This window comes from Sebastes umbrosus, chromosome 5 (genome assembly GCF_015220745.1).
Source record: "Sebastes umbrosus isolate fSebUmb1 chromosome 5, fSebUmb1.pri, whole genome shotgun sequence".
NCBI classification, from domain to species: Eukaryota; Metazoa; Chordata; class Actinopteri; order Perciformes; family Sebastidae; genus Sebastes; species Sebastes umbrosus.
Window position 1 is genome coordinate 14856989 of NC_051273.1, and position 26936 is coordinate 14883924.

A 26936-nucleotide genomic window follows, 5' to 3' on the forward strand; every position below is an offset into this window, starting at 1 on the left:
TAGATTGGCAGGAATGAATGAATGAATGAATGAATGAATGAATGAATGAATGAATGAATGAATGAATGAATGAATGAAATTAAAAAAATTAAAATTAAAATTAAATTTAAAAATAAAATGTTTGCTGGGTGTCACATTTGTAATGGCGTGTTGTCAGCAGATGAATTAATTTCATCAAGTAATGAGAAATGAAAAGGCTTTTAACAATAACAATCTTTTTTTACTTGTGTATATTCTTTTTACTTATTTATCTATTTTTTGTAAATAATGTTTTTCCTGTATCTATACTGGCTTATTTTATATTAATATTAGGTTTGTTAAGTTTCTTTGTACCGAGAATGTTATTATAGGGGACGTTTGTGAATGTTTGTTCTGTTGTTTCAAAATGAACAAAAAAACAATAATCTTTTGAACAGGAGACCTTCCCGCAGTTGAGAGCACCTCAAGAGGATCTCGATGGAATTGGGTCTACAGGAGAAGAGTACAGGAGAGCTCTGAGGTCTGTGATTCTGCAGTTATATACTGCAAGGTTAAATAAACTGTGAGGAACGTCACAGGGCACTATTGCTACTGGATATATGCATTTGTAATTATATTTATTGTAAAATTGTATTATTATTTCTATTATTTGGTTATTCTTGCACTTATTCTTTGCAGCATCTTGATAACTCGGCTTTTGTCATGATGGAGAACTTTTTTGTTCAAATAACAAATCAAATGTAAAACAGTAAAAAAAAACAAAAAAAACATCACATCTAATCTGCATTATCTTCCGTTTATCTTTAGCCAACTGATCCAAGGCCTGATTGATGGAGAGGAGGAGTTTGTAAAGGAGATGAAGATGTTCACCTCTCACCAGCTAAATTATTTGGACTCTAGCCGCCACGTCCCCATCAACATCCTCAACCAGAAAGAGATCATCTTCAGGAATATCAAGGACATTGTGTTTCTGCATGAAAGGTAGTACAGGCACAAGAAAATACATTATACTTATACTGTATTGTACATAAATAATGCTCATTTCAATGTGTTTATACAACATGCAATTAAATAATACAAACATTGTATGTCTCATATGGAGATTTGTGTGGCCAGCTGTATGATGCTTTCAAATGTCCCTTTGCATGTGTCCTTTTCTACTGTCAAACATGATGTGGACATTATTTTATGTCCTCTCAGGTCCATCCTCCCCGGGCTGAGAGAGTGCGCCACAGACGACGACGTGGCCATGCATTTCATCAAGCACACTGAGGACTTTGAGAAGTATCTTCACTACATGGTGGGACAAGCTCAAGCAGAGGCCTGCGTCACCGACAAGGCTGTCCAACAGTATTTCAAAGTATTCACAAAATCTGTTTGCATTTAAACATAATGAACATCGTGGAAATTAAGGTGCTGAATAGCAACATTATTACACTGATCTAATGTTCTTTATTTCTTTAATATCTCGCTCATTATACACTTCAGGAGTTACCAGAGTCTGGTAACGTTGAGGCTCCTGTCATGGATGTCCTGACTTTCCTCCAGCGACCAGTGGAGAGGATTCAAACCTACCAGGCTTTACTGAAGGTCAGCATACAGTTTTATTATTATTTTTTTAAACAAATAAAACCTTGATTATTAATGTCAGACAGTGGTAATGCCTGAAAGATATTATTCATAGGCTAAATAGTATATTATTGCTTTGTTTCCTTATCTTGGAACTTGTTCTGCTGTTGCACAAATTGTAGTCTCTCCTTAAAAGTGTGTCAGCTGAATGTCAGCTTTTTTCACTGGCAGGAGCTGATCAAGAACAAAGCCAAAAGTGGCCAGAGCTGCTGTCTTTTGGAGGACACCTTCTCCATGGTGTCCTGTCTCCCCTGGAGGTCTGACAACCTGCACCAGGTGTCCCTCATCGAGAACTACCCAGCTCCTCTAATCGCCCTCGGCGAGCCTGTGAGACAGGTAACTACTGACATGTTTTCATATCCAGGTTAAGCTCTAGGTCCAGCGTGAACATAAAAACCTGAACAACATTAACCTGAAGTAAAAGAAATAGTACAACTGCGAAAATCGCTCGTATCAGTTTTTGTCAAAAACTTGTGAAAAGGCTGTGATAAAAAGTGAAGATTTCATTTGAGCTGAAATGAGTTTCAAGTTCAAGAAAAAAATGATTATTATGTTTTTATAACAGTGTGTAAGACAGTCTTTTCTATTACCAAGTTTCAGCACCAATTCAACTAATAACTTTGTTCCACAATACTGCCTAACTAGTATATCTCTCTGTACTCTGATAAAAAGACTGTATGATCCACACTTGCCGTGTTCCCTTCAGGGAGTCTTCACAGTGTGGGAGGAAACTCCAGAAATGAAGACGGCCTCTAGAGGGCATCAGAGACAAGTCTTCCTCTTCAGGGAATGTATTGTACTGTGTAAACTGAAAAGAGACACCAGTATGAACAGTGACACCTGCACCTTCAAGAACAAAATGAAGGTAAGATCTACTTTCTGACAGCAGGTGAAGCAATACAAAACCTATAGAGACCGTCTTGCGAAAGGATAACACCAGCCACGGTGCCAAATCGGGCCAGGGGCGTAAAGTGGGGGGGCCAATGCCCCTTCCCCACTTCTTACCCTCCTACTTCCGGCGCCCTTGCTTGGACCACCGCCCTTTTGGCCAGGTCACTCTTGAAAAAGAGATTTTAATCTCAATGAGACTTTTACCTGGTTAAACAGACACATTTTGCCATAATGACACACACACACATGAGGTGAAAACAATACCTACGTCGCTGTCACGGCTAAAGAAACTGTTTAATACCACAGTTGGCCACATGTGATGACCATTCCTCTTCTCATTCTCACTTTTCAATCTACCCTATAGCTGAATGATGTGGAAATAAAGGAGACTCTGGGTGGAGATGAAAAGTCCTGGGGGTTGTGGCATGAGCACAGGGGCTCAGTGAGGAGGTACACCCTGCAGGGCCGCTCCACCCTGGTGAAGCTCTCCTGGCTCAAGGACCTGAAGGAGCTGCAGCAGCGGTCCAGCCTGCCCACTAACAGTAAGAGTGACAATGAATCATAACACTATCACATGGTCAATGTTGAGGGTCAGACATTTTTTTATGGAATTGATATGGCATAACATCTTCATTAAATGCTTCTGTATTTATGTTTGTCTATCAACAGGCCCACCGGTGTTTGAGTCACAGTTGTCTGACTGCACAACAAAGATAGGACAGACAGTCAAACTGACCTGTAAGGTCACGGGGTCGCCAAAACCGGTGGTCAGCTGGCTCAAAGGTCAGAAATAGCTTATTAAGATATGCAGATACTGCACATATTGTACCATGGTGTTACAAGAAACACTGTAATTTATCCAAGGATAAAGTGTACAGGCATACATGCACTGTGTGGTTTGGTTACAATGATGATCTCACGGTAAACATCCGATGTCCACCTCTCAGATGGCCTTCCTTTAGAGGACGACCCACGTCACATCATCACAGCAGACCGTTCAGGCAACTGCAGTCTCATCCTGGACAGTCTCACTGCAGAGGACTCTGGACAGTACACCTGCTACGCTACCAGCTCCATGGGCAGCGCTGGGACTCTGGCTAGGGTCGTGGTGAGCGGTGAGTCTGAGGAGGAGCCACGTCTGGTGACTGTTGTACGTACAGTACATGCACTGTCACAGAGGAATACAGGACATCTATACTAATACTACTACTACTACTACTTCATCATCACATTAGTACTATGACTACAATCACAATTACCAATACCACTAGTAGGCTGCTAAAATAGCTCATACTGCCACTACAACTATTATTACTAGTGCTATAGTGCTACTACTACTACCACTACTACTATACTGCCACAATTACAGTTACAACTACTACAACTGCTGTTGCCAATGCTAGTTTTACTACTTCTGCAACTAGTATTACTAAACTTTTACTACTACCACTGTGATTATAGCTGTCACGCTTAGTACTATTGCTACTACTGTTACAACTGCTGTTACTTTACTATTATGACAGCTACTTCTATTAGATCCACTAGTACATCTACTACTATTACTACTGCCACTGGCCTACTTACAACTTCTGCAACAACTATTACTTAACTTTTACGACTACTACTACCACTGGGATTATAGCTGTCACACTTACTATTATTGTTGTTGCTACAACTACTACTACTGCCATTGTGGTTTCTAGTACTAGTATTAGTTCTACCTACTACTAATAATACTGCTTCTATCAATACCCCTACTACAGTTACTTCAATCACTACTACAATTGCTGCTACAGTTAAAACTGCCATTACTTTACTATTGTGATGGCTACTTATATTAGATATACTAGTACTACTACATGTACTACTATTATTACTACTATAACTACTGAAGCTGCTAATATTACTATACTACTAATGAGGGTGCGATTTGTGAAAAAAATTAGCGGGGGGATGTTTTTGAAATATTTTTATTCATGAAAATAAATCAGGAACCACAGTGGGCCTATATAGACGACGAAGCCTGTAGTAATCTTTATAGAATAATTGTGAACTTTAATAAAATAATTTCGGAACTTGAACTTAACCACTGCATTTGCAGGAATATTTTCATAAATTTTTTTTTATTTTAATTCATCAAGTAGCATGATATTTTCACTTTCCCTTTTGCGAACACATATGGCATGGTATCATACACAATAAAACCCCCCAAAAGGTTAAATGCCAATTTAACATGGCAGAATTAAATCCCTTTCAGCACCATGGATAGCGTCACTCGGCCAGTAATCATAGGGCACATTCCAAATCGCATACTTTTTCTTTTTACTTTTAGTATGTACAGGAGCTACCCTTACAAAGCAGTATGCATACAATTGGGACATACTACTTCATCATAACATTGCTCCTTGAACTTTGACCCTCTTGCTCATATATCCGCTGCACAGAGGATTGTGGGTCAGAAGAGACAGAAAAGCGTGCTGGCTTGTTACTGCAAAATGCGACCGCATGTAGTAGGACATCCTGGTACTTATGGCATACTACATTTGACATACTATGTATTGGGACATACTAATAGGGGCACAGCTGACACTTTAATGTATTTCTTCTTCTCAACAAATGTCATATTAAATCACTCTATTTCCTCATTCACAACATCTCTTACTAAAAGGCAGGAAATGGGTATCCAATATAGGCTCTATATACCTACACAAATATACTATGAACTGTGCTTATCTTTGACCTGTTAAAATCTATTATTGCTTCTCTCCAGCTCCACCCAGATTTGTGTGCCGGCTGGAGAGCGCTTGTCTCATTGAAGGAGAGGATATTCAGTTCACCTGCTCCACACTCACTACTCCTTTACCACAAATCAGGTACTGCATGGCAACACAGAGCAGAAGTAACCACAGCAGTTGCTACATGATATTTTGGTCACTGTGTGTGTCAAACACGTCCACCTTTGGGTTCGGCAGGTGGTTGAAAGATGGCAGAGAGTTGACTGACCAGCAGAAATACTTCATCCTGAATGACGCTCGGAGTGGCATCTTGTGTCTGACGGTCGTCAGGGCAACAGAGGCAGATATTGGACAGTATGAGTGTGAGGTATAAAACACATATTGATAAAATCTATGAAGATATCAGAGATCTTCCTTTGTACATCACATATTTTGTGTTGTTTAGCTTTTGAACGAGTTTGGCTGCATCAAGTGCAAGGCAGGGCTGTGCCCAGCTTATGTTCCACCGATGGACACCGAGGATGACCAACCACAGGACTTACCTCCTAAAGGTAGGAAAGCCAGAGCTGCTGAAGGTAAATATCCTCCACACAGGATGGGAACCCACAACAGGGTTTTCATGTGGACGCTCCACACTTATTTCACCAGTTCAGCTGTGTTTGAGAAGGGATGAAGCACATGCCATTGTCCACTTCCACTTCAGTTCACTTCACTTCTGATCCTGTCAGCCTTTTTTACTCCACATCATATGACATCTCTTCACTTTCCAACAAACTGCAACAACTTGCATCAATTTCCACTTTCAACCACTACCACTCATCCATTCTACCAAGTTGATGCCATTTTGAGATTGTTCACATTTTCTTTTTTCCCATTTCACACATCATACGGAGTTCCAACTACCATAGCAGTTGTCACTTGATCCCCAGGGATTATGGCATGGACCGCATTGTTTATATTGTAGTATGCATGACCTAAAATCACCCCTACTAGAGTTGCAATGATTAATCGATTAGTAGTGAACTATTAAATGAATTGTCAACTAGTTGTGGACAAAACAAGACATTTGAGGACGTAATATTGGGCTTTGGGAAACACTGATCGACATTTTTCACCATTTTCTGACATTTTATAAACCAAACAACTAATCGATTAATTAAGAAAACAATTGACAGATTATTCAACAATGAAAATAATCGTTAGTTAGAGCCCTAACACATACACGTTTTTGTTTTCCATTTCTAGTATTGCCATTTAAGTAAAGTGATTGTCTAGGTTACTTAACTTAAGGCAGCATGTGATTCATACTGTACGTTCACACTGTCTGTGTCTCTGCTGAATGAAGATATCAGTGGCTGCCATGACCTTAGCCTCATCAAACCCATATCTAAATACAACCATCTCTGACCTGATACTTGTACATCACCAATTTTAACCTTTCCTCTTTGGTCTAATATGTTTCAACGCACACTTCATCTGTTCCTCTGACTAGCGCTGAGTGCCAAGCACATTCACTTCTGTGTGTAGTTCACTTTAAGAATTGTTAATGTTACAGTCACAGTCACGTGAGAAGACATAATACCTAACGATAACTATTTCTAACAACTTTCTAATGCCATAACCCACGGGGATCTAGTGGCTGCCATTCAACATAGACACCATACTGTGATTCCCAGCATCCTCTCCCATGAAAAGACATCGATACATCAATTGTATGGAATGTTTTTGTGTTTTTCATCATGTTTCCACTTTCCACAGAGGGCATCATTTCCTCCATTAGACTGAATATTAGGATCCAAAAGTCAGACGAACCTCAAGGTGCCAGAGAGCAGAGGTGACTTGGACTCGAGTCACAAATTTGATGACTCGAAAAAAATAAAAAAAAGACTTGCAACTCGACTTTGACTTTAATATCAGCTTCTCATGAATTCCCTTGGACTTGAGTTAAAATACTTGATACCTTCCTCCAAGGTCAACGATTGAAAAGTAGGTTATTCAATAAGTGCGCCACGGATCAATTAATTTCATGAATCAACTAATGCTGATGTTAATGCTGTTCATTCCCAGCAAGTCAACACTTAATTCACCAACCAATCCAACAGCATCCAATCAAGTTGCATGAGAGAATTTCGTAACCATGAAGAACGTAATGTAAGCGCCAGTTGGAAAAAATTATAGCAAAGATGATTTTGTTTGCTACAAAAACTAAAAACTATGTGGTGGTCAACAAAAAAACAAATCAAAATATGAAAAATGTGCAAGGCGAAAAGTAAAGACAGAGATGCAAATGGTTATTAGCTTGGTGAGGAGCGCAATACGACTGGTTTAGGACTCAAAACTCAAAGTTTAGGACTTGGGACTTGAGTGAGAAGACTTGAGACTTACTTGTGACTTGCAAAACAATGACTTGGCCCCACCTCTGCCAGAAACTAACAGCAGTAAATTGACTACAGAGATAGCAAATACCACTATTACTGTCAAATAAGATTCCGCCAAATTTTATTTAATTATTATATGTTGATGAAAACGCACTGTAAGTTTGACATATAATATTCTTTATACAGGCTATAAAGTTGTCTCACTCATAAATATACATATTTGCGTCTGGATGTTTGCCACCAGTTCACCATGTTCCATTGTTCATAATAACCTACATGTTTTCCCATCTTCCCTCCACTATTCCTAAAGCAGGAGGTTCTTCACATGGACCGTTCCATGTAAGTCATCATTGTCATGATAACAACAAATAACCACTCAACATTTCAACCCTTTCTCCTCTTGCCAACGCATGCCCAGCTAACTCTTCACTCCTACCAACACAAGATGGTCATGTGCTGGGCAGGTGTTCCCTCATACGCTCATGCAGGAGTGGGCATACGCTCACGTCCTGTTGATGTGTTGGGTTTAGCGGGGTTAAACCTGCACATATTGAGGTAAGAAATGCATTATTACTGTCCCCGGTGTGTAAGGTAATGTGATTTTTCACTTTTCCAATGATGCAGTAAAGTCAGTGCAACATTATAATTCCTCAAAATATATTTAAACTTATTTTAAGTGTCTGACCCTTAACTTCCTGCTGAGTGTCATTCTGGGTTTCATAGATGCAGACTCAGAGGGCTGGTCCACTGCTTTTGTGAAGAAATGGCTACAGACTGATTTCAGCGCCACCTCTATTGCTAAGATGCTCTTCCCTCCTGGACACCCTGAACAGTATGTTTAGTAACACTAACATTGCTGTATTAACCTTCCTCTGAAGTAAACAGGCATCAGCCTCAACCTGGTAAATATTGTTTGTGGTTGATTGATTTAAAAAGGACCTATTATGCTTTTGTGCTTTTTCACTTTTCTTTAGTGTGTTATATAATTTTTTTTGCGCATGTAAAAGTTCTGCAAAGTTACAAAGCCCACAGTCCACGCCAAAGATAGTTGCACGGACATGAGCTGACGTGGTGACAAGGAAATGTTTTTTATCTTTTATACTCTGTGAGGGGTTTCTCCTCGCGGCAAACCGACATTCTCAAAGCTCCTCAAAGTTCTCCATTTTTGCCGCCCATCCGCGTCCGCGTAGTTAGAAAAATTTGGATGTGCGCGGACAGGCAAAAATTTGCCCTCGTCCTGCCTTTTTTTACGTAACGTGGTGATGTCACCAAGTAACACACTTTGCATAATACCTGCCTAGTGGCTAGTTTGGCACGCCCTCATGCAAAGCTAGTTAGAGCAGAGCTGGAGCGGAATCAGAAGAGTTTGGTTTGGTTGACCAATCACAACAGAGTGGGCCAGCTGACCAATCAGAGCAGACTACAAGTATGCACCTGAAAATAAGCATAATAGCTCCTCTTTAATAGTTAGTGTCATGATTGTGACATTAAACTGGATGGTAAAAGATTAGAAATCAATATAAAAATAGATACACAAAAAAGTGATTTTCCCTGGAGTGATAAGTAGTATTTTATTGTTACCTTATCTTTGTCTCCAGAGCTGAACGTAGCACTGAAGAGGCTGTTGCTGCCCCGACATCCGTGGACCAGGTGGTACAGCAGCCTCCGTGTTACCTGGAAGAAGAAGAGGAGATCTACATCTCAGAGCAAATGCAGGAAATCACAGATGGTATTATTGCCTCTTTGACTTGAGTGTGACTTCTATCAAACTTTGTGTGATCACTAACTAGATCTAATCTGCTGCTCAGCTCCTCCATCCATCCAGGTTCCCACTGAAGACCTGTGTGTAGAGCCTGGCCAATCAGCTGCTTTTACTGCCATCATCACAGGGAGACCTACTCCTAATATACAGTGGTACAAGGTAAGAGCACTGTAGATCTGTGGTTTCCAACTGAAGGGGTTGGTTGCAGGAAAACCTTTGGGTGGCTGGGTTGTGATAACCACTGGTTTTTGGAATAGAAAAAATATCATATTGCTACTATGCAAGTTACTTTTAAGAAATACATCTCACATCCTTTTCTTTTCTTTTCTCTCTAGTTTATGTTTTTTTTTCTTGTAAAATACTAAACAGTTTACAGTCACACTGAATCCTCTGAGAATAAATAAAGCATGCAATACTTTTGGGGTTAAACTTCCACCCCTTGATAGGTCACAGAGGTCACAGGAGAGCATTACATTGTTTTAAGGGGTCACAAGACAAAAGTTGGACCAGATTTTGTAAATCTGGAGCTCCCTATTAAATTAATTACTCTTTCTTCTGTGATTGGAGGATGGAGAGGAGCTTGCAGCCGATGAGAATGTGGAGATTGTACAGCATGGCGCCCGCTGCTCATTGACCATAGTGTGCCCAGAGGGCGAGGACAGCGGCATATACACCTGCCTCGCCTACAATGACTCGGGCCATGCCTCGTGTCAGGCTGAGCTGACGGTGGAGGAAGGTGAGACAACATGCATCATTATTTTAGTTCTTTAGCCATGGATTAATTCATCAGGTCTAACTGCAATGTAGGCCCAAAGCATGTCACAAAATGATACTGCTGTAGGGAAGATAAGGAATATATTGTGATTGATGTTTTCTCTGCAGGCCCACTAGAGTTTCAGGAGAGAGAGGTGGAGCTGGGGAAGAGAAGGAAGTTGTTCTCTGTCTATGATGTCCACGAGGAAATTGGAAGGTAAACCTGTGTTTTACATTGATGCAGTCCAACCTGCCCATGAGCCCTGTTAAGATATGATCAACATCATCTCTCTGTGTTTTAGGGGAACCTTCGGGGTAGTGAAGCGTGTCGTCCACAGACGAACAGGTGAAGTGTTTGCCGCCAAGTTCCTGCCTCTGCGGAGCAGCACTCGGACCAGGGCCTTCCAGGAGAGAGACCTGCTGTCCCGTCTGGCTCACCCCAGAGTGGCCTGTCTGCTGGACTTCTTTTGTACCAGACGCACTCTGGTGCTCATCACAGAAATGTATCCTCTCTGTTAAATGCTACTTCATTTTTTCCTCACAGTGGGTTTAGTTTGTTGAAATTTGATTCATATACTCAATTAAGAGTTCTTTAACACCATGTCTAGCTGCTGTTCTCACGGACTTCTGGACCATTTATTACTGAAAGGATCCGTCTCAGAGAAAGAGGTGCACGCTTACATTTGTTCCCTACAAAATTATTTTTTATCTTGCAAATATTATGTATGGCTCTTGACTGATATTCTACTCTTTATTTCAGGTTCAGTCGTACGTCCAGCAAATCCTCGAAGGAGTCGGTCACATTCACAGCATGAACATTTTGCACCTGGACATTAAAGTGAGATTTTGGGTCCAACATTATTGCATTATTGGCTGCCGTTATTTTGTTTGCGGTTATTTACTGTAACTCCATTTTATTTTTATACTCCCTACAGCCTGATAATATCCTAATGGTGTATCCGCCCAGAGATGAGATCAAGATCTGTGACTTTGGCTTCTGCCAGGAAATAGACGCGTCCAGACACCAATACAGCACACTGGGTACACCAGAGTTTGTTGCCCCTGAGGTTGTTCACCAAGAACCAGTCACTGTGGCCACTGATATCTGGTGAGTTTAATTGAGACTTGCATCATGTAGTATTTGTGTATTTTTATTGTGTGTGATAATTTCTCTCTAGACCCGGAGATTTAAATAAAAGCTAAAAAGGATTTGCAATAGACCGTTACATTAATATCTCTTATTCTCTTTGCTAGGTCTGTAGGTGTTATAGCCTATCTGTGGTATGTATCACTGCACTTTTGATAATATTCTCAAAATCTTCAATATATAGCTTATCTGTGCATATCACCAAAGTTTCTGTTGACTATTTACATCACGCTTTATCTTTGTCCTGATAGTCTGGTGTGCCGATGCCCTTTCACGGGTGCGACGGACCGCGCCACGCTGCTGAGGGTGGGGGAGGGAACGCTGAACTGGGACGCCCCTGACGTCACGTACAGGAGCCCTGAGGCTCAGGACTTTCTCCAAATGCTCCTTCAGCCAGATCCAGAGTAGGGAACCGGTTTTATTATTGCTTACGCTGACACATAAACTCAGTCTCTCAAAGTCATCAAAGATGTTTTCTTTGACTATTTTGTGAAAAGGAAACAAAGTCCCATTTCATGTGACAAATGAGCATAAAGGAGTCTGTTAGCATCAGTCATTGATATCAGTGCCATTTCTGATTCAACAAATCAAGTATAGCCCAACCCCAATTTTGTATGTATTCCTGTTAAAGCTGCATAAAACTACTACACTAGCTAGAATGATCATTCTTTGTGGCTGCACTATCACCCCTTTCACATTATAGTCGTTTGATTCAATGTTAATATAAAAATATACTTTTGTTCACCACCTCCAGTGGTTAGTTCTCACACAGTTGCAGCGATGTCGTGGTGGACACCGTGACACCGCTATTAGATGTGGTTTCATGGTGCCACATAACACACGTCTGACCACTCCCAATTTCCCTCTACCCAGGAAGCGACCATCTGCTTTCGAGTGCTTGAGCCACGAATGGCTCCAGGTGAGATGAAATACAGCTCAATCTGTGTTTTAATCCAGCTTTACTGGATTCAAAAACATACTATTTTACTGTAATTTAAGAACACAACAACGAAACAAAGAGATCTCTGTAACTGTGTTCACAGGACGAACATGCAGGGGAAGATACGGATGAGATCAACACGAAGATTTTGAAAATCTTCATCTCTAAAAGGAAATGGCAGGTGAGTTGCCTGTCTTCATCGAAACCACAACCTCTGGGGACAAAATAAAGTACTAACTGGTTTCCTGTAATGTTGATCATCTTCACCAGTATCTCTCTCATCTTCCTCCCCAGCGTTCTTTGACTTGCATCGGGTCGGTTCTCACGTTGAGGCTCATCCCTGAGCTGTTGGACGCTCCTCTCAGAGAGACTGCGGTGACGGTGCCCCGCGAGCCCCAGGAGCACAGCAGCACCTCTGTGAGTAGTGGTTCCTCGTCTGAGTACGATGAGGCGGACTCTTTGGATTTTTTCCAGTACTGCAGCCCGACTGAGGAGGAGGAAGAAACCGAGGAGGAGTATGATCCTTTAACGGAGAGAGCGCAGATCCCCGAGCCTTTTGCCAAACTCCACCTAGAAGAGGAAGAGGAAGTGATACTAGAGGAGGAGGAGGATGGGGAGATGGTAGAAAGGAGGAGCGTACTAGAGCGGAGTATGAGCAGGCAGTCGGTTGCGTCGTCAGATGTGTCCAGCCAGCACACACCTCAAAACGAGCGTAGGTTGAGCAGGGATAGTACTCAGTCTCTCTACCTGTCTGATGGGGATGAGGGTTCAGGGAGTGACGGAGGTCGTATCCCTCGTGGCAGCCTCATCCGAAGCACTTTCTACAGCACCTCTCAGCAGCTTTCACCCATGTCCGCGAGACACATGACATTACGGGACAAATTCCAGGCCAAAAAGCAGGAGAGAGGCCGCAAACCACTCCGAAGAAGCTTTTCAGGACGCCTCAACGAGCCTCTTATTGAATACGTGGAGGACGAGACGGAGACCAATCGTGGCCAGAGACGGGGCTCCGTCCAGCCTACGATGCAGAAGTCCTGCTCCTTCGACAGCGGCGTTGCCCTCGCCCACGCCAACATGCCCCCTCACCGGAGGAGCAGGTCTCTCGATGAGGTTTCTCGACGATCTCCCAGCTCACCCGAGCACACAAAGTCCGGTGAAGAAGAGGGTTCTCAAAGTCTGAAGGAAGATTTGACAGATGATGAAGTGGCAGGGAGGAACTTGTTGGCCATCCCGAGCCCTCGGCGACCCACAAGAAGAAGAGGCTCTGTCGTGCCAATACAAGAGACTCGCACACCGGGTGGACCATCTGTTCCCTCAGGCCTCCCTGCTGGAGACAGAACAAGCCTCAGGCTGGGTCAAGAGCAGGCAGCGGGTGACACCTTCACTGGCTCCCAGGGGTCTCTGGCCGAGTCATCTATTTTGGAGCACGGTGGTTCTGATTCTTCAAGTAGACTCGGCTCCTATGAGGAGCTGAGTCATGGTCATCTCAGAGGGAGATCAGGAGAGAGTGAAGGGTATGATGATCAAGGGGAGCCTCTGATTTCACGATCCCCATGCTCGTTCCAAGAGGTTAAACCTAGGAGCTCGTTTCCTAAAGCACCGCCGCGTAATCGCACCCGCTCCAACCCCAACTTACTCAGCAGAGGTCAGCCAGGGACCCCGCTAACAGCGAGCCCCAGTCCCAGCCTCTCTTCTCTGCAGGCTCCAGAAAGGCCTCCCAGAGCAAGGGACAAGAAGGAAAGCTCTGGCCTCCAAAGGCACGCATCCGCTCCGGTCCTCGAAGATGCCCGGCCTCCTACAGGAAGGTCACCCAAGCTGGGACTGCTGAAGATCTTCCGCAGGCAGTCCTGGACCGGCCATTCCTACTCGCAGCTGGACAACGCAGAGCTAGGACCCACGCTAGGAGAGATCATGAAGCCGGATACTCCCACCATGTCTCTGAGGAAGAAGATGAGAGCTTCAGCCTCCAGCCTGACCAAGCTGTTTACCAGGTCTTCTAGTAACGAGGATGTGAGTAAAGGAGGTGAGCTATTGCACATTATACTTATTTTATTTGATCAACAAACAGAAAATCATGTTAAGCAGCATCCATATTAAGAAAAACGCGAAACATACATTATGTAGACATTGGGATAAAGGCATTATTTCTTTATTTTAATTTACCTGAGCCATCTCTAGTCTCAGTTATGTTATACTGTACATCTACACTGTCATTTTATCCAATCTAATGCTTTTTTTCCTTTTGTTGTTGTTTGTCTTTTACAGCAGGGCCAATAGTAAAAGGATCGTCTCCCATCCCACCTGAAAGGCACCATAGCAGTGGTCTTGAGGGTTCAAAAAAGAGGACCTCCAAACTATTGCCTTCTTTTAAAATACCTGCATTCAAAAAGACCAAAGGTAGTGAATAAACTACATTCTGTGGATTACGTATTTCCGGTCCGAAATGGCCTGAAAACCTGCTATCATCATTTTTGCTATAAGCCTGACTGAGTATGTTTGTCCTGCTCCATAATTTCCAGATCTGCTGGTCCGTCCCAACAAGGCTGAAGTGCTCCAGTTAGATGGAGGTGGAGTCCTGCTGGTTTGGAAACCAGTCCAGTCCAGTGACCCTGTCACCTACTGTGTGCAGTACTGTACAGATGGTGGGTTCACAGAGATACGATACGATACGATATAGTACGATAGGATAGGATAGGAAAGGATAGGATGGGATACGATACAAGGCTAGTGTGCTTGCAACACACAGTGATGAATATTCTTATCCTGACACAATATATTTCATGATAAAAACAGATTTTTTTGCATCTTGCCAATTGATACTGGCTACTTTCCAGTAAGTCTTAAGTCAATGCTGACCGATTGAATCTATGAGAGAGCATTAAAATGTGCAGTAGGTGTGGATTTCAGAGTAAAACTCATGTATAATGTGCCTCCTCAGGTGCTGAGTGGACGGTCCTGTCGGAGGAGGTCACTGAGAGCTGCTATGTGGTGAAGGACTTACCCACAGGAGCTTCTTATGTGTTCAGGATGGGCTGCATCACCAAGACAGGAGCAGGACCCTTCAGTGATGCTTCAGCACCCATTGTTATGGCCACTCATCCTGAAGGCAAGTAAAATACTCTCAAACATGATGTTGCATGTTTGCTGTGGCACATGTGTGATCTAATACACATTTTTTGAGTTTGTAAATGTATCAGGAGTTTGCCTCACTGGTTTGGTGTTTTCAAACAGAAATGACGTGTACTATAACAGCTATTACATTACATTACATTACAGAGATTCACATTCCTCTAATCCGGACTGAGTCACTGGGGTCAAAGGTCACTGGGTCAGAACAACAGACGACACACAAGAACTTCAATTTCCTCTCTGAGATTAACAGGTGGGGTTTTTAAGTAGAAGCTGCAATTTTTGAGCAAAACTATTTGTAACTTATCTTTTATAAAAATGTTTTTATTTATTTATTGTAGTATTTGTTTGTTTGTTTGTTTAAACATAATGATGTTTTTCTTCGTTCAGGTTTTATGTTGAAACTTTTCCCCTTTTTTATTTAAGTTTTTTATTTTCCAACAGAATTTAAGAGTCTTTAAGGAAGTATGTCAGTAGTATGTAGACCATCATCCATTCTTTACCTGCTTATTCAGTGTCACAGAAAAGGATAAAAGGATAGTTTAATATAGTTCCTTCCACTTTCTCCTAGGCATTAATATGCCATACAATTACTCTTTTGTTTTGTTCTCTCTCAGGGGTCGTTTCAGCGTAGTTACCATGTGCCGGGATGTCGAGACCAGCCAAGTGTTTGTTGCCAAGATCACCCCTTACCAGGCAGAGCAGAGACAGTTGGTGCTGAGGGAATATCAGCTGCTGAAGAGGCTTCATCATCCTCACCTGGTGCAGCTGCACACTGCCTATTTCACGTCCCGCTACCTGGTGTTAGTGGAAGAGCTCTGTCCCGGCAAGGAGCTGCTCTACAGTCTGGCAGCGAGGTAAAGGAAAGCCTGAGAAACCAAATCGTTTGTGTTTGGATTTATACACTGAGGAATGATATCAAGTAGTCCATTACAGTGGAAAGCCTCCATATTAATTCTCTTTTCAACTCCTTATGTTGTCCTATTGTAAGGGGTCTGTAGGAGAGATAATCCAGGCAGAACTGATCACTATATAATCCAAAATAAAACACTGTAGTTAGTCTAAGAATACAGTGGAAAATGTGAAGATGTGCCAAATGGACACTTACTGTAACTAATCAATGTAATATCTTATTATTATTATTATCTATATCCTGTTTCAGACCTACTGTATGTTATAAAGGTTATTTTGTGCAACCTGTAGCCATTTGTGGATTAACAACCCTCTGTCTCTGTGTTTATGCCCTCTCAGAGATCTGTACGCAGAGACTCATGTCGGCGAGCTGCTGGTTCAGATCCTGAGTGCGGTCGACTACCTTCACAGCCGTCGAGTCGTCCACCTGGACCTGAAGTCTGACAACATGCTGGTGGACGATTGCAACCACGTGAAGATCGTTGACTTGGGCACGGCTCTGTCCTTCACACCCGGTCAGCCTCTCAATGTCGAGCACATCCAGGGCCTGTCGGAGAGCAAAGGTACAGATGTTTTTCTAGTGTCATTTCAAACTAAATAGTGTAAGGTGTCGATGCTTGCATAGTTTTTTCATAGTTTTTTCTAATGTACTAAACCTTTGACTGTCATGACCTCCAACAGACTGCCGCAGCAAAGGTACTCATTCTTTAAGGGAGGACGGATTGATGGATGGAAATAATTCAGCCTAACTTCATCCACCTCAGCTGACCCTAGATACCATAGCCTAACAAACCCAAGTCCATTGTCTTATTTTCTTTTTCTTTCTGGTTTGAGTCATTTACCTAATTCCTAAAATTCAGCATGTGGGTGAATGTGACATTGCCAGTAACAACACCCCTCTTTATGAACAATATCCTGTGTCTGTCTGTTTTGTCAGTTTACATTGTCCTTCCTAAAGCTCCGGAGATCCTGGAGGGTCAGGGTGTCGGGCCTGAAACTGACATTTGGGCTATTGGAGTTCTGTCCTTCATCATGTAAGTATAGAGATACACAACATGTGTTGTTTTAAGAAAGTAGTCAACCATATTCTTACAACTTTACAATTAAAAAAAATATATATATTTGTGATTTCATAAATGTAGCTCCCAAACTTGCAATAGTTATCACAATATCAGAACAAAGTCTGACATTTGTCTTAAGAATAGCAGCTATCGTTCGACGACAAAAATTAATAATTTTAAAGACTGAATCATCCACGTTTTGTTTCTGTCCACTTCTTATATACAGTCTATGATTTGGACCCAAATGCAGATGAAGAGTTGAGGTGGCAGCAGTGAGAGTTTCAATGATTTCATACGCAAAAAAATGACTTACAGCTTGAGTCCAAATAGAGGCAGGTAACCCAAATAAATCCAACACAAACTAGGAACACCGAAGAAAACTAAACATGAGGAGCGAGGCTGGAATGTAGAAACAAGCAACTAAGGCAACTGCAACAAGGAATGATGACGAACTGACAGAGGAAAGCACAGCCTAAGGGACTAATTAACAGATGAAACACAGGTGTGGCAAAAACAGGCGGGGAAAACACACAAGAAGTAAAACTAAACATGACACATGGGGGGAGTAACTTTCAAAATAAAACAGGAAGTAGACTATACAAAACTCCAAGACCATCTGAGCATTCCAACACCAATACTACCACACCATCTAGTATGCCAGAAAAATATTTAGTATGTCCCAGTACATAGTATGTCAAATGCAGTATGCTAAAAATACCAGGATGTCCTACTACATCCGGTCACATTTTGCAGTATTCAAGCCAGCATGCTTTTCTGACTATTCTGACCCACAATCCTCTGTGCAGTGGATATATGAGCTAGAGGGTCAAAGTTCAAGGCATAATGTTAATACAAAGTCCCAATTGTATGCATACTGCATGCAAAAGTACTTACTTTGTAAGGGCAGCTGCAGTATATACTTAAAGTAAAATGAAAAAGTATGTGATTTGGAACGTAGCCCAGGACATCTTTTTAATTATGTAGGCTGATTAGTTCAGTCCAGTAGTTGTCCGTGGATTATGAAATGTTAACACTGACTGAATCTTCTGTAGTCCTGAGATGCTGAATGAACTACTTTACTGATATATACTGTTTGCATTTTTGCATAATGTATGTGTGTTTTCTTTCCTTTCTTTACTAGGTTGAGTGCCGACAGCCCGTTCCATGCAGAGCACAGCTGGGAGCAGGACAGAAACATCAAGAAAGGGAAGATCCAGTTTGGCCGCTGTTACCCCGGTCTGTCAGAGGGAGCTCTGAACTTCATGAAGAGCAGCCTGAATAACAAATCCTGGTGAGTGTCTCTTTCAAAATACAGTTTGCATTAGAGAGATTATTTATGTGAAAAATTTGGATTAGTGAACTAGGAACATAAATATGTATCTTAATATGATAAAAAACTTCCTAGGGGGAGACCCACTGCAGCTGAGTGTCTCCAGAACCCGTGGCTGAGAGCCCATCGCGCCCCACACAAAGGTCGACACTCCAAAGTGTGTTTCTCCACTGACAAGCTTAAAGATTACCTCAAGCAGAAGGAGGAGAAACGAGACCAGGTCCGCACCAAGCTCCAGGGTCCCTTCTTCCAGTAATGCTGTAACACTGTGGGGGTTTCTAGAAACTATACCACCTTATTATATGCAGCACATTTCATTTCAGCTGATAGTTTCCTGTGTGGCTCTAAAATCCTTTTAGTATCCTCTGATTTTTAACATGTGATGCGTCTTAATGAGTTTTCAAAGTGTATTCATCCATCAGCTTGTATATGTTTGTGTGCTTTAGTTTATATGGAAACATATCAGGGATAAGGTTTAGTAAGAGTGCATGAGAAACTGTTGTTTTGCTCCTCAGTATCAGACAGACGCATGTGTTTGGCCTTAAAACTGTTTTCTGTGCTATTCTTCTTCATAGAGAAGGCAGATACTTTTCTGAGTGGTATGTTTTATTTAAAAATGTACACATGTTGCCTTAAAGTTATAATGTACAAATGGGAAATTAATTAGATTTATAGGTTTTATTGAATGCTTCTAAGTTTCATAATACTTAAAAATTGGGTCAATAACTCTTTCGGATGAGTTGACAAATGAACGATTAATTAAACGTCACGAAAGTGGTCCGTCATTGTCCTCACATTCTTTATTCAGTCTCATTTGTACACAAACACACAAACATGCATGAAAATGTTTTCTTCTTTCATAATAATTAAATAATATGCAGCATGTAATTATTTAAATAACACAATATAACAGTCATATACTTAACTATGAGTGGATTTATTTCTACTGTATTAGAATTCAACAAAACAAATAAATGTAACCATTGAGCGGTGATCTGCTGACTGGTGGTACCGATGTGTACTCCACTTAAGCCAGTGCCAAACTTTGTTTTATAAAGACCAAATGTAGCACTGAATTTGGCAGTTGTACCTATTTTTCTTTAACATAGCAGCTGAGCCAGCTGGCAGAGATGTATTGGTCAGGATGTTCACACCTAGATATCAACCACTGCTTTGACTAAATCTAACACAAACCCCAATTCCCTCAGTCAAGAACAAACATCTTTCAATTCAGAGTCCTTCTCTTCCATCTGAGCATCAGTGGGCATGAAACTGTACTGAGCAAACCTCCGACCATATGACGTAGTAAAGCGTAAAAGAAAAACAAACTCTTCTCGAGGAAAGTTTATTTCAGATGAAGTGAGTGAAGATGGAGTTATTCAGGCCAGAGTCACAAGTGTTGGTTCTTCTGGGTTTCTGTTTCCTTCTCATCATTTGGCCTCCTGAACTTTTTGGATTTCCTGTTAAGAGAGACGATACTTTTACTTTTTGTGCATTTAAAGAGGACCTATTATGCTTTTGTGCTTTTTCCCTTTCCTTTAGTGTGTTATATATTTTTTGTGCATGTAAAAGGTCTGCAAAGTTACAAAACCCAAAGTCCACCCCAAAGGGAGTTACTCTCCCCCACAGAATCACTGCTCCTGAACTGCCTGAAACGCCTCGCTTGAAGTCCTGCCTTTTCTTCTGTAACGTGGTGATGTCACCAAGTAACACATTTGCATAATACCTGCCTAGCAGATAGTTTGGCACACCCTCAAACAAAGCTAGTTAGAACGGAGCTGGAGCGGAGTCCGAAGAGTTTGGTTTGATTAACCAATCACAACAGAGTGAGTGTTTCCGAGGGTGAAAAGAGATGTGCAGCACAGCCGGTATGGGAAAAATAAAGCAATTTTGAACATTAAAGCATGTAAACATGTTGTAGTAGGAACCAAAAATACAAGTATGCACCTGAACATAAGCATAATAGGTCCTCTTTAACTAATGGTTTTGTCAAGACCGTCATGATGAATATAAAATGGTCAACATGTGGCAGACAAGAGTCGCACCGTATTTGATAAATAAGTAAGAGAAAATATATTTTACTCACTTCATTGAGGATATCTTTCAGCTCCTCGTAAGCCCTCTCTAAGTCATCATTGACGATAACAACATCGAACACTCCGGGCTCGTTACCTAGAGAAGAGAATTGGATCATCTGCAAATGGTTGTCTTTATTTCAGCATCATGTCCAAGTAGAGCTGCTGAGAAACTTACTGAGCTCCATGTCGATACGTGCTGCGTCCAGGCGTTTCTGTAAACTGTCCTCTGTCTCTGTCTGTCTGTCCCTCAGACGTTTTTCCTGAGAAAAACAGTGAAACAAGATCTTTGAACCGAGAGCTGCTCCGCGAAGAAACAAAACAGCTGTCACATTGTTTTCAAAGGAAATCTAGGGATCAATGTAATATGGTGAGCAAAGTATACAACAACAAAAAACTAAAATAAATGTTACTCTTTGACAGCCTTATTTGCACAAGCAAGAACAGAGCTCAATGAATATAACATGTGCATTGAAATATTACGATATATGACATTAATGCAATGTATGTAAGTTGGACATTTACAAGGATCTCCATGGAGGGAGGCTGGATGGAGATGTAGATGGGGTTCAGGTCAGTCTCTTTAATCCTCTTTACCCCCTGGATGTCCACATCTAAGATGCAGATTTGGTTCTTTGCCAGCACGTCTTCTATGGCAGCTTTACTAGAGAATCAATGCATCGTTACGTCAGAAAATCATTCAAAACCAGCAGGACTATACTATACATCTGACCATTGACGATATCCAACCAGGTGTTGAGCGTGTAATCGTGTCAATTTGTGATTGTCGCACGAAGTGACTAAAGTAAGAGGATCTCTGCATTAATCCAAGCTGTTCAGTGGGTGTATGTTATCTTCAGAATAAGAGGAAGAGATTAAACGTGACACACTCAGCGCTGATCCGCAGCGCTGCTCTTTTTGACCTAAGGGGGGTTAAAGATCCACCATCTGCCACCTGACTATTATACATCCTCTTGATCCCTGTGGTTGAGCCTGAGGGTAGTCTTTTATAAGACAACTGTCTCAGTTTCTATTGAAATAAGTTGAACCAGTATCAGTGACACTGGTACTTTATTGTCTTTTCACTCATATTAACTCGGCTTTTCTTTCAGATTTTCATCCTCTGGGTGGAAAAGCTTCTGAAACAGCATTGACAATGTCCCTTAATGGTTATTGAAACTGAGGCATAAGATAGATAAAATGTGTACAAAAAGCGATCGTGCATCTAAATCAGTGGTTCCCAAACTGGGGTCCGGGCCCCCCTTAGAGGGGCACCAAAGATCACAGGGGGTGCGCCAGGATTTGGCTGCTCTGAATCTGTCAAAATTGGATTTGCTCATTTATAACTAAAATCATTTACTGGAAAATGTATACAAAAGTCTGTATATAAAACTATCTAAAAAGATATATTTTTTTGCTTCTTAGTAGCAAAATTGAACAAAATATTCTGCTTCAATCCATATTTGTTGCCGTTTAGCCTTTCAAAATAACCAACATTTTCACTTCGGTCAAAAACCTATATGCTCTCCCGCTTGATACAAATGGAGGCCCGCACCTGTATTAACAGGGTGGTCTAGCACCAATCTAACAACTCTAATAGGTTGGGAACCACGGATCTAAATCATAGACATTTTCTAAGGTTGTGTGGTGAAAAATAAGGTGGCATCCATGCAGAGATGCAGATATTTACCTCGTTCCATACATGTTGCCGGAAAACTCGGCGTTTTCGATGAACTCTCCGTTGTCAATCCCCTCCTGCATGGCCTCTCTCGTTGTGTAGTGGTAGTCTGTAAGATGCAACATTAATAATGAATATAGTTCTCTCACAACGGAAATAAATGTTGAAAGAGAGGTGATGCAGATCAAAAGAAGATGAGTCCAGTTTCATCACAGGGAACACATGCAAAATTAAAGAAAGTCCAGGCACAAAGGCTGAACTTGTTTACAATTTACTGGATATGTATTTTTGCTTATAGCTGACGGTGTGTCTTCAAGTATATGGTGTTGAGACTGTGTGTGTAGTAGCTTATGCAGTCATTATCTGGGGGAAAAGCATGCAAAGATGAGAAACATGTTTTTTTGTCAAATACTATCTAAAAGATGCCATTAGTATAACAAATACAGAGCACATTATACTGTCTATACCAGATCCATAGGCCTAAACATCAAAAACCTCTGTGGATCTAAAACAGCAGAGTTTTTGGAAACAAACACGTTACTACTTCTAACATGGATGGACGCTGTGATGGCACACAATCATTAGCATGAGAACATGAAGGAGTCTGCTCAGACTGAAGTAACAATCTGAAGCGAAACAATCTGGCTGTGCTGTAAACATAGATAATAAGCCTGAAAACAAGGCAGAGATTACTTTAAAACAGCACTCAGGAAAACTGCAGTATATGAAATGTTTATATGTAAGATCAAAACATGAGTTTGTCCCAGAGTGAGCAAAATCCACTGTTATGTTAACAAAAATCTATTCAGTGCCAGTGGGACAGGACAGTAGTTTTTGAAAAGCTCAGATTTATCCTGTATATCCCAAAATGAATTAACGTTATGAATGTTTCTCCTGGGATGCTAATGGTTGGTTGCAAATCATCAGTGCTCCATCAGCTACAGCGGGAAAATAGGACACACAAAATCTCACGGGACTGGAAATGGGAATCACTACCGAGGCGTCACAGGGGGCTATTTTCAAAAGCTTTTTACTCCAAAGTGTAAACTGTTTGATCCCGATTCCTTACGTAATTAAACGTTTTTTCTTTTCTCTTTTTGTTTGTAAAATCAAATGACAGCGTGCCAGAATTATGAAAGTAACCCCTCCGCCTTAAAAAACTGTGATCAGGAGTCACATTGAAGTCACCTGCATCTGATATGTTTAGACACGAAAATGAGGTAGACTTTTCTAAGTCTTCAGAGGAGAAGACGGCCGCTACGGGCAGTAAAGTAGCCCCCAGAAGCATGGGGAGCGTGTTCAGCCCTAAGGAGAAAGCAAAGAAGGTAGAGAAAGAGGTTTATCCCTTTATATCAAGAGCTAGCCTAGGGAGGGGACAAAACCATTCGTGTAGTTCACTTGGGAGTAAGAAGTGTTGTGGGCGTCATTTTAGACCGGGCAGGTAGGAAAGGCTGGGAAACAAAGAGATGTAAAATGCCCCTTTATCACAGATCTACAGATTCAAATCCAAGTCCAGGGCTCCTAAATGGAGAATCCATAGACTGTATATAAAGATGGACAACACATCTCCACTTCCTCCCACTGTGCAGAAATGAAGCCAACATATCGGGATACGGGAGATGCCATCCTGAGATTTTGACGTCATTTGGAGCCAGAGTCTGCGCAGTAGTGATCGGGTGGTGGAGCTGCAGTATTGAGGTCACCCGCCCGAACAGCCCGTTCTCACTCCTAACTTGTCAAATACCACCTTTTGGTAAGTACCCCTCGGCATCGGAAACTGACGCACGGAGGCGCCCTTTAGCAACAGTATGTGACGAACCAGGTTTTCGACTAACTCCAATGTAAACCCTCCCGCGGCTTTATTCGACGGTCGGAGCGAGTGACGCAGTATTAATAGCGTGAGAATCCACTAAGGATGGGAGAGGGGTTAAACAAACACAAGACTTTCAACCATGAGACCGCTGTTCGTGTCCCATGTGAAACTAAAAGTTATGTTGACTTATTTTGTCACGACAGTCGTTAGTCACATGACTCGTCCGTCGAATCACTTGAGTCGAGTCGCGAGTCAGTGAGGTTAGTCAGTTTAATTTGAAAGAACACTGTGCATGTAAACGAGTGCATATTGGCACGTCGTCTCTGGTTCATCCAAAAGTGACGCAAGAGGGTTACCCCGTGCGTTGGTCTCCAATGCCGAGGGGCGCTGACCAAGTGGCTAGTAGCATCAAATAACTAATTAAAACCAAATTTATCAGAAAAAATTAATACTTGAACATACATCAGTGTGATAAGAATGACCTAAAATGACAGAAACCATCATTGGGAAAAATTTATTTGAGGTGTACTTTGACTTTTTAGTTCAGCTCATGTCCCATCCGCTAACATGGAGGAGGTGGAATTTATGACCTATACTGCAGCCAGCCACCAGGGGGCGATTGAGATGTTTTGGGGTGCTTTCATGTCGTCCATCTTTATATACAGTCTATGTGACAATCATAGAGCATGATGGTCCTACAACAGTGTGGAGGTGCTTAAAAGTGTCACCAACAACTGTCTATTTTGACTGTACCTTTGCCATCTTCCTCTCCTGGTCGAGGGTTTCTTGTTGTGTCTGTGAGGAGAAGATTTCACCATTAAAACCCATCCATAAATAAGGTAATGAATCATCTCTTGATAGATATTAAAGTGAAATTAAAGTGCAAAAAGTCTCAGGATTAAAAGATTTACTGATATAACACAGACTCTATTGGCAGGATCAGACAGTGACACCTGTCTGAGAAGGAAGTAGGACAGGAATCACTGTCTGAACCACTTGTTGTGACGGAGTCCAACAACCAGTTGGTACACAAACTTACGTGACACACTGAACCCGAAGATGCCCTCGTGATCCTTCATCAGCCTCTTCATCAGAGTGCTCTTCCCGGCTCCGGAGGGACCGCTCAGCACAAGGGGCCTCGGTCCTGACATTGTTCTGAGACAGACGGCGGACAGACAGGGACAGAGGGAGCTCAAGTTTATTTTGTCCAGAGCAGATTAAATTCAGATGTTTTGTGCCAGCAGCGTTGAAGGTGGGGCAACCACTTCTAAAATAGGATACAGGGCATTTTAGTGTGAATCTTTTATTAAAAAAAGTGGTTTGGAATGAGGGATTTTTTTCTATTATAAAGCTCAGCAACTATCCTGCCAAATGGTCGAAGGTGCAGTAAAGTTAATCCTCTTAACCACTACACTGTCAGGAGGAAACATCCCAACCCGCACATACCAGGTTAAAAGCAGACCTTTGCTCTTACATTATTATGGTTTTATAATTAATTGGTACTTTATATTTCCTTAATTGAAATATTTAAATACATCCTAATTGCTGACTCCTCAGACAGCCAGAGGCCCGGAGGAGGTTAATGTTAAGAGAGCCTGTTAATGAAATCATGGCAGGTCAGCCGGCAGGATTAATTGGATCTGGGCCAGGCGGCACGAAGGGTCCGGGACAGTTGACCCATTTACCTGCTGCACTAAAGAGATGATGATATTTTAGGGGCACTGCTGAATCAATTCATTCAGAATCCCCCATTAATACAATTACTTGATAATACAGTCAAAGTCCGTAACATTAAAAAACAAAACATCCAACATCTTCCTTCAACATCTTGGTATTACAAATTATTCACTGGTTTCACCTGCAGTTTTCGATAAGAACAGCCAAAGAGATCAATAAAATCACAAACTATTCTTCCTTTTCTCAAGCTTGTTAATATTTTAGCACTCAGAAAAACTGTTTTTAACAGATTACAAACTATTTGTAATCATCTAAAGGAGCCAAACTACTATTTTAGCATGTTTAGTGTTGCCTTAATGCAACATTTTCTTAGTGACTTTACATTTACTGCACACTCAAACAAACAGCAACTGTACAGACATTTATTATGAATGTGCAGTATGACTGTACTTGAGCTCTACAGTGCAATACAATTATAATACAGCTTTTCTATAGTTTTAGTTGAGGTTTGCCCCTGAACTCAAACTAATCACATTAGCAATTGAATGTCTGTTTGTTGTGTAGTTAAAAAAATCCTCCTTACCTTTCTTCACACCGTCTGTGTCGTAGAAACGTTCAATAGCAGATGATTCCTCAGCTACAGGCTTCTCAATGGACTACAATGAGTGTGTGTGTGTGTGTGTGTGTGTGAATGTGTGTGTGTGATTCACTGAAGCAGCTCACTGTCAGTCTGAATTACCACCACCTCCCTTCAGCTCAGTGAACCAATCACATGCGTGCATGCTGGCTTGTTTTTATCCACGCCGTCCATACAGCTCACACCTCGAGCAGGTCACAAGACCGCGTGGGCAAGGTCGAACATTTTCATAAACAAATGATCGTGAAATCTACTGTAGAAGCTTTGTGTGCTTTTACTAGGGAATTCATTAGTGAGAGTTGTTGCTTTTAAGCACCAGGTTTTGGGATTTCAGCTTTGAAAGGAAAAGAAGGTTAAAGGTGCAGTATGTAAGATCAGATGCATCTAGTGGTGAGGTTGCAGATTGCAAC

General features: G+C 41.6%; 2 protein-coding genes across 12 annotated transcripts in view; one reads left to right on the forward strand and one right to left on the reverse strand.

The window, feature by feature from the left end:
• Positions 1-19431, forward strand: part of obscna (obscurin, cytoskeletal calmodulin and titin-interacting RhoGEF a) — a 49476-nt gene extending 30045 nt beyond the window's left edge. For 7 of the 10 annotated variants that reach the window (XM_037769874.1, XM_037769873.1, XM_037769877.1 and 4 more), the window contains 36 exons: positions 417-499; positions 787-960; positions 1180-1339; positions 1468-1569; positions 1780-1944; positions 2315-2473; positions 2864-3041; positions 3169-3282; positions 3447-3614; positions 5270-5372; positions 5472-5601; positions 5680-5785; positions 8336-8444; positions 9211-9341; positions 9421-9533; positions 9942-10110; positions 10257-10344; positions 10430-10630; positions 10736-10796; positions 10888-10965; positions 11063-11235; positions 11382-11408; positions 11526-11678; positions 12148-12193; positions 12318-12395; positions 12509-14237; positions 14483-14611; positions 14734-14856; positions 15153-15320; positions 15491-15596; positions 15961-16200; positions 16595-16818; positions 16937-16951; positions 17193-17289; positions 18458-18607; positions 18722-19431. In XM_037769874.1, the coding sequence (XP_037625802.1) occupies positions 417-499; positions 787-960; positions 1180-1339; positions 1468-1569; positions 1780-1944; positions 2315-2473; positions 2864-3041; positions 3169-3282; positions 3447-3614; positions 5270-5372; positions 5472-5601; positions 5680-5785; positions 8336-8444; positions 9211-9341; positions 9421-9533; positions 9942-10110; positions 10257-10344; positions 10430-10630; positions 10736-10796; positions 10888-10965; positions 11063-11235; positions 11382-11408; positions 11526-11678; positions 12148-12193; positions 12318-12395; positions 12509-14237; positions 14483-14611; positions 14734-14856; positions 15153-15320; positions 15491-15596; positions 15961-16200; positions 16595-16818; positions 16937-16951; positions 17193-17289; positions 18458-18607; positions 18722-18902 (6231 nt within the window). In that variant the 3' untranslated portion in view covers positions 18903-19431. The remainder of the gene's footprint in view (positions 1-416; positions 500-786; positions 961-1179; positions 1340-1467; positions 1570-1779; positions 1945-2314; positions 2474-2863; positions 3042-3168; positions 3283-3446; positions 3615-5269; positions 5373-5471; positions 5602-5679; positions 5786-8335; positions 8445-9210; positions 9342-9420; positions 9534-9941; positions 10111-10256; positions 10345-10429; positions 10631-10735; positions 10797-10887; positions 10966-11062; positions 11236-11381; positions 11409-11525; positions 11679-12147; positions 12194-12317; positions 12396-12508; positions 14238-14482; positions 14612-14733; positions 14857-15152; positions 15321-15490; positions 15597-15960; positions 16201-16594; positions 16819-16936; positions 16952-17192; positions 17290-18457; positions 18608-18721) is intronic. The other 3 variants (XM_037769878.1, XM_037769879.1, XM_037769876.1) reach the window with 3 other exon arrangements.
• A 536-nt stretch (positions 19432-19967) lies between these two features.
• guk1b (guanylate kinase 1b) lies at positions 19968-26588 on the reverse strand. 2 transcript variants are annotated; one of them, XM_037769885.1, is made up of 9 exons: positions 26473-26588; positions 25252-25367; positions 24966-25007; positions 23588-23704; positions 22412-22508; positions 21247-21385; positions 20900-20984; positions 20733-20818; positions 19968-20106 (listed from the first exon to the last, which is right to left on the reverse strand). In XM_037769885.1, exons 2-9 carry the CDS (start codon positions 25361-25363, stop codon positions 20077-20079), a joined length of 708 nt encoding a protein of 235 aa, XP_037625813.1. In that variant the 5' UTR covers positions 25364-25367; positions 26473-26588; the 3' UTR covers positions 19968-20076. The 2 variants fall into 2 exon arrangements, with proteins under 2 accessions (XP_037625813.1, XP_037625814.1); XM_037769886.1 differs by lacking the exon at positions 23588-23704.
• Positions 26589-26936: the final 348 nt, after the last annotated feature.

Coding starts and splice junctions, on each gene's coding strand:
- guk1b (XM_037769885.1), bottom strand. CDS start 25,363: ATGTCAGGACCGAGGCCCCTTGTGCTGAGCGGTCCCTCCGGAGCCGGG. Junction 25,008..25,251: donor CTTCGGGTTCAGTGTGTCAC/GTAAGTTTGTGT, acceptor TTCTCCTCACAG/ACACAACAAGAAACCCTCGA. Junction 20,985..21,246: donor CTCCCTCCATGGAGATCCTT/GTAAATGTCCAA, acceptor TGTTTTTCTCAG/GAAAAACGTCTGAGGGACAG.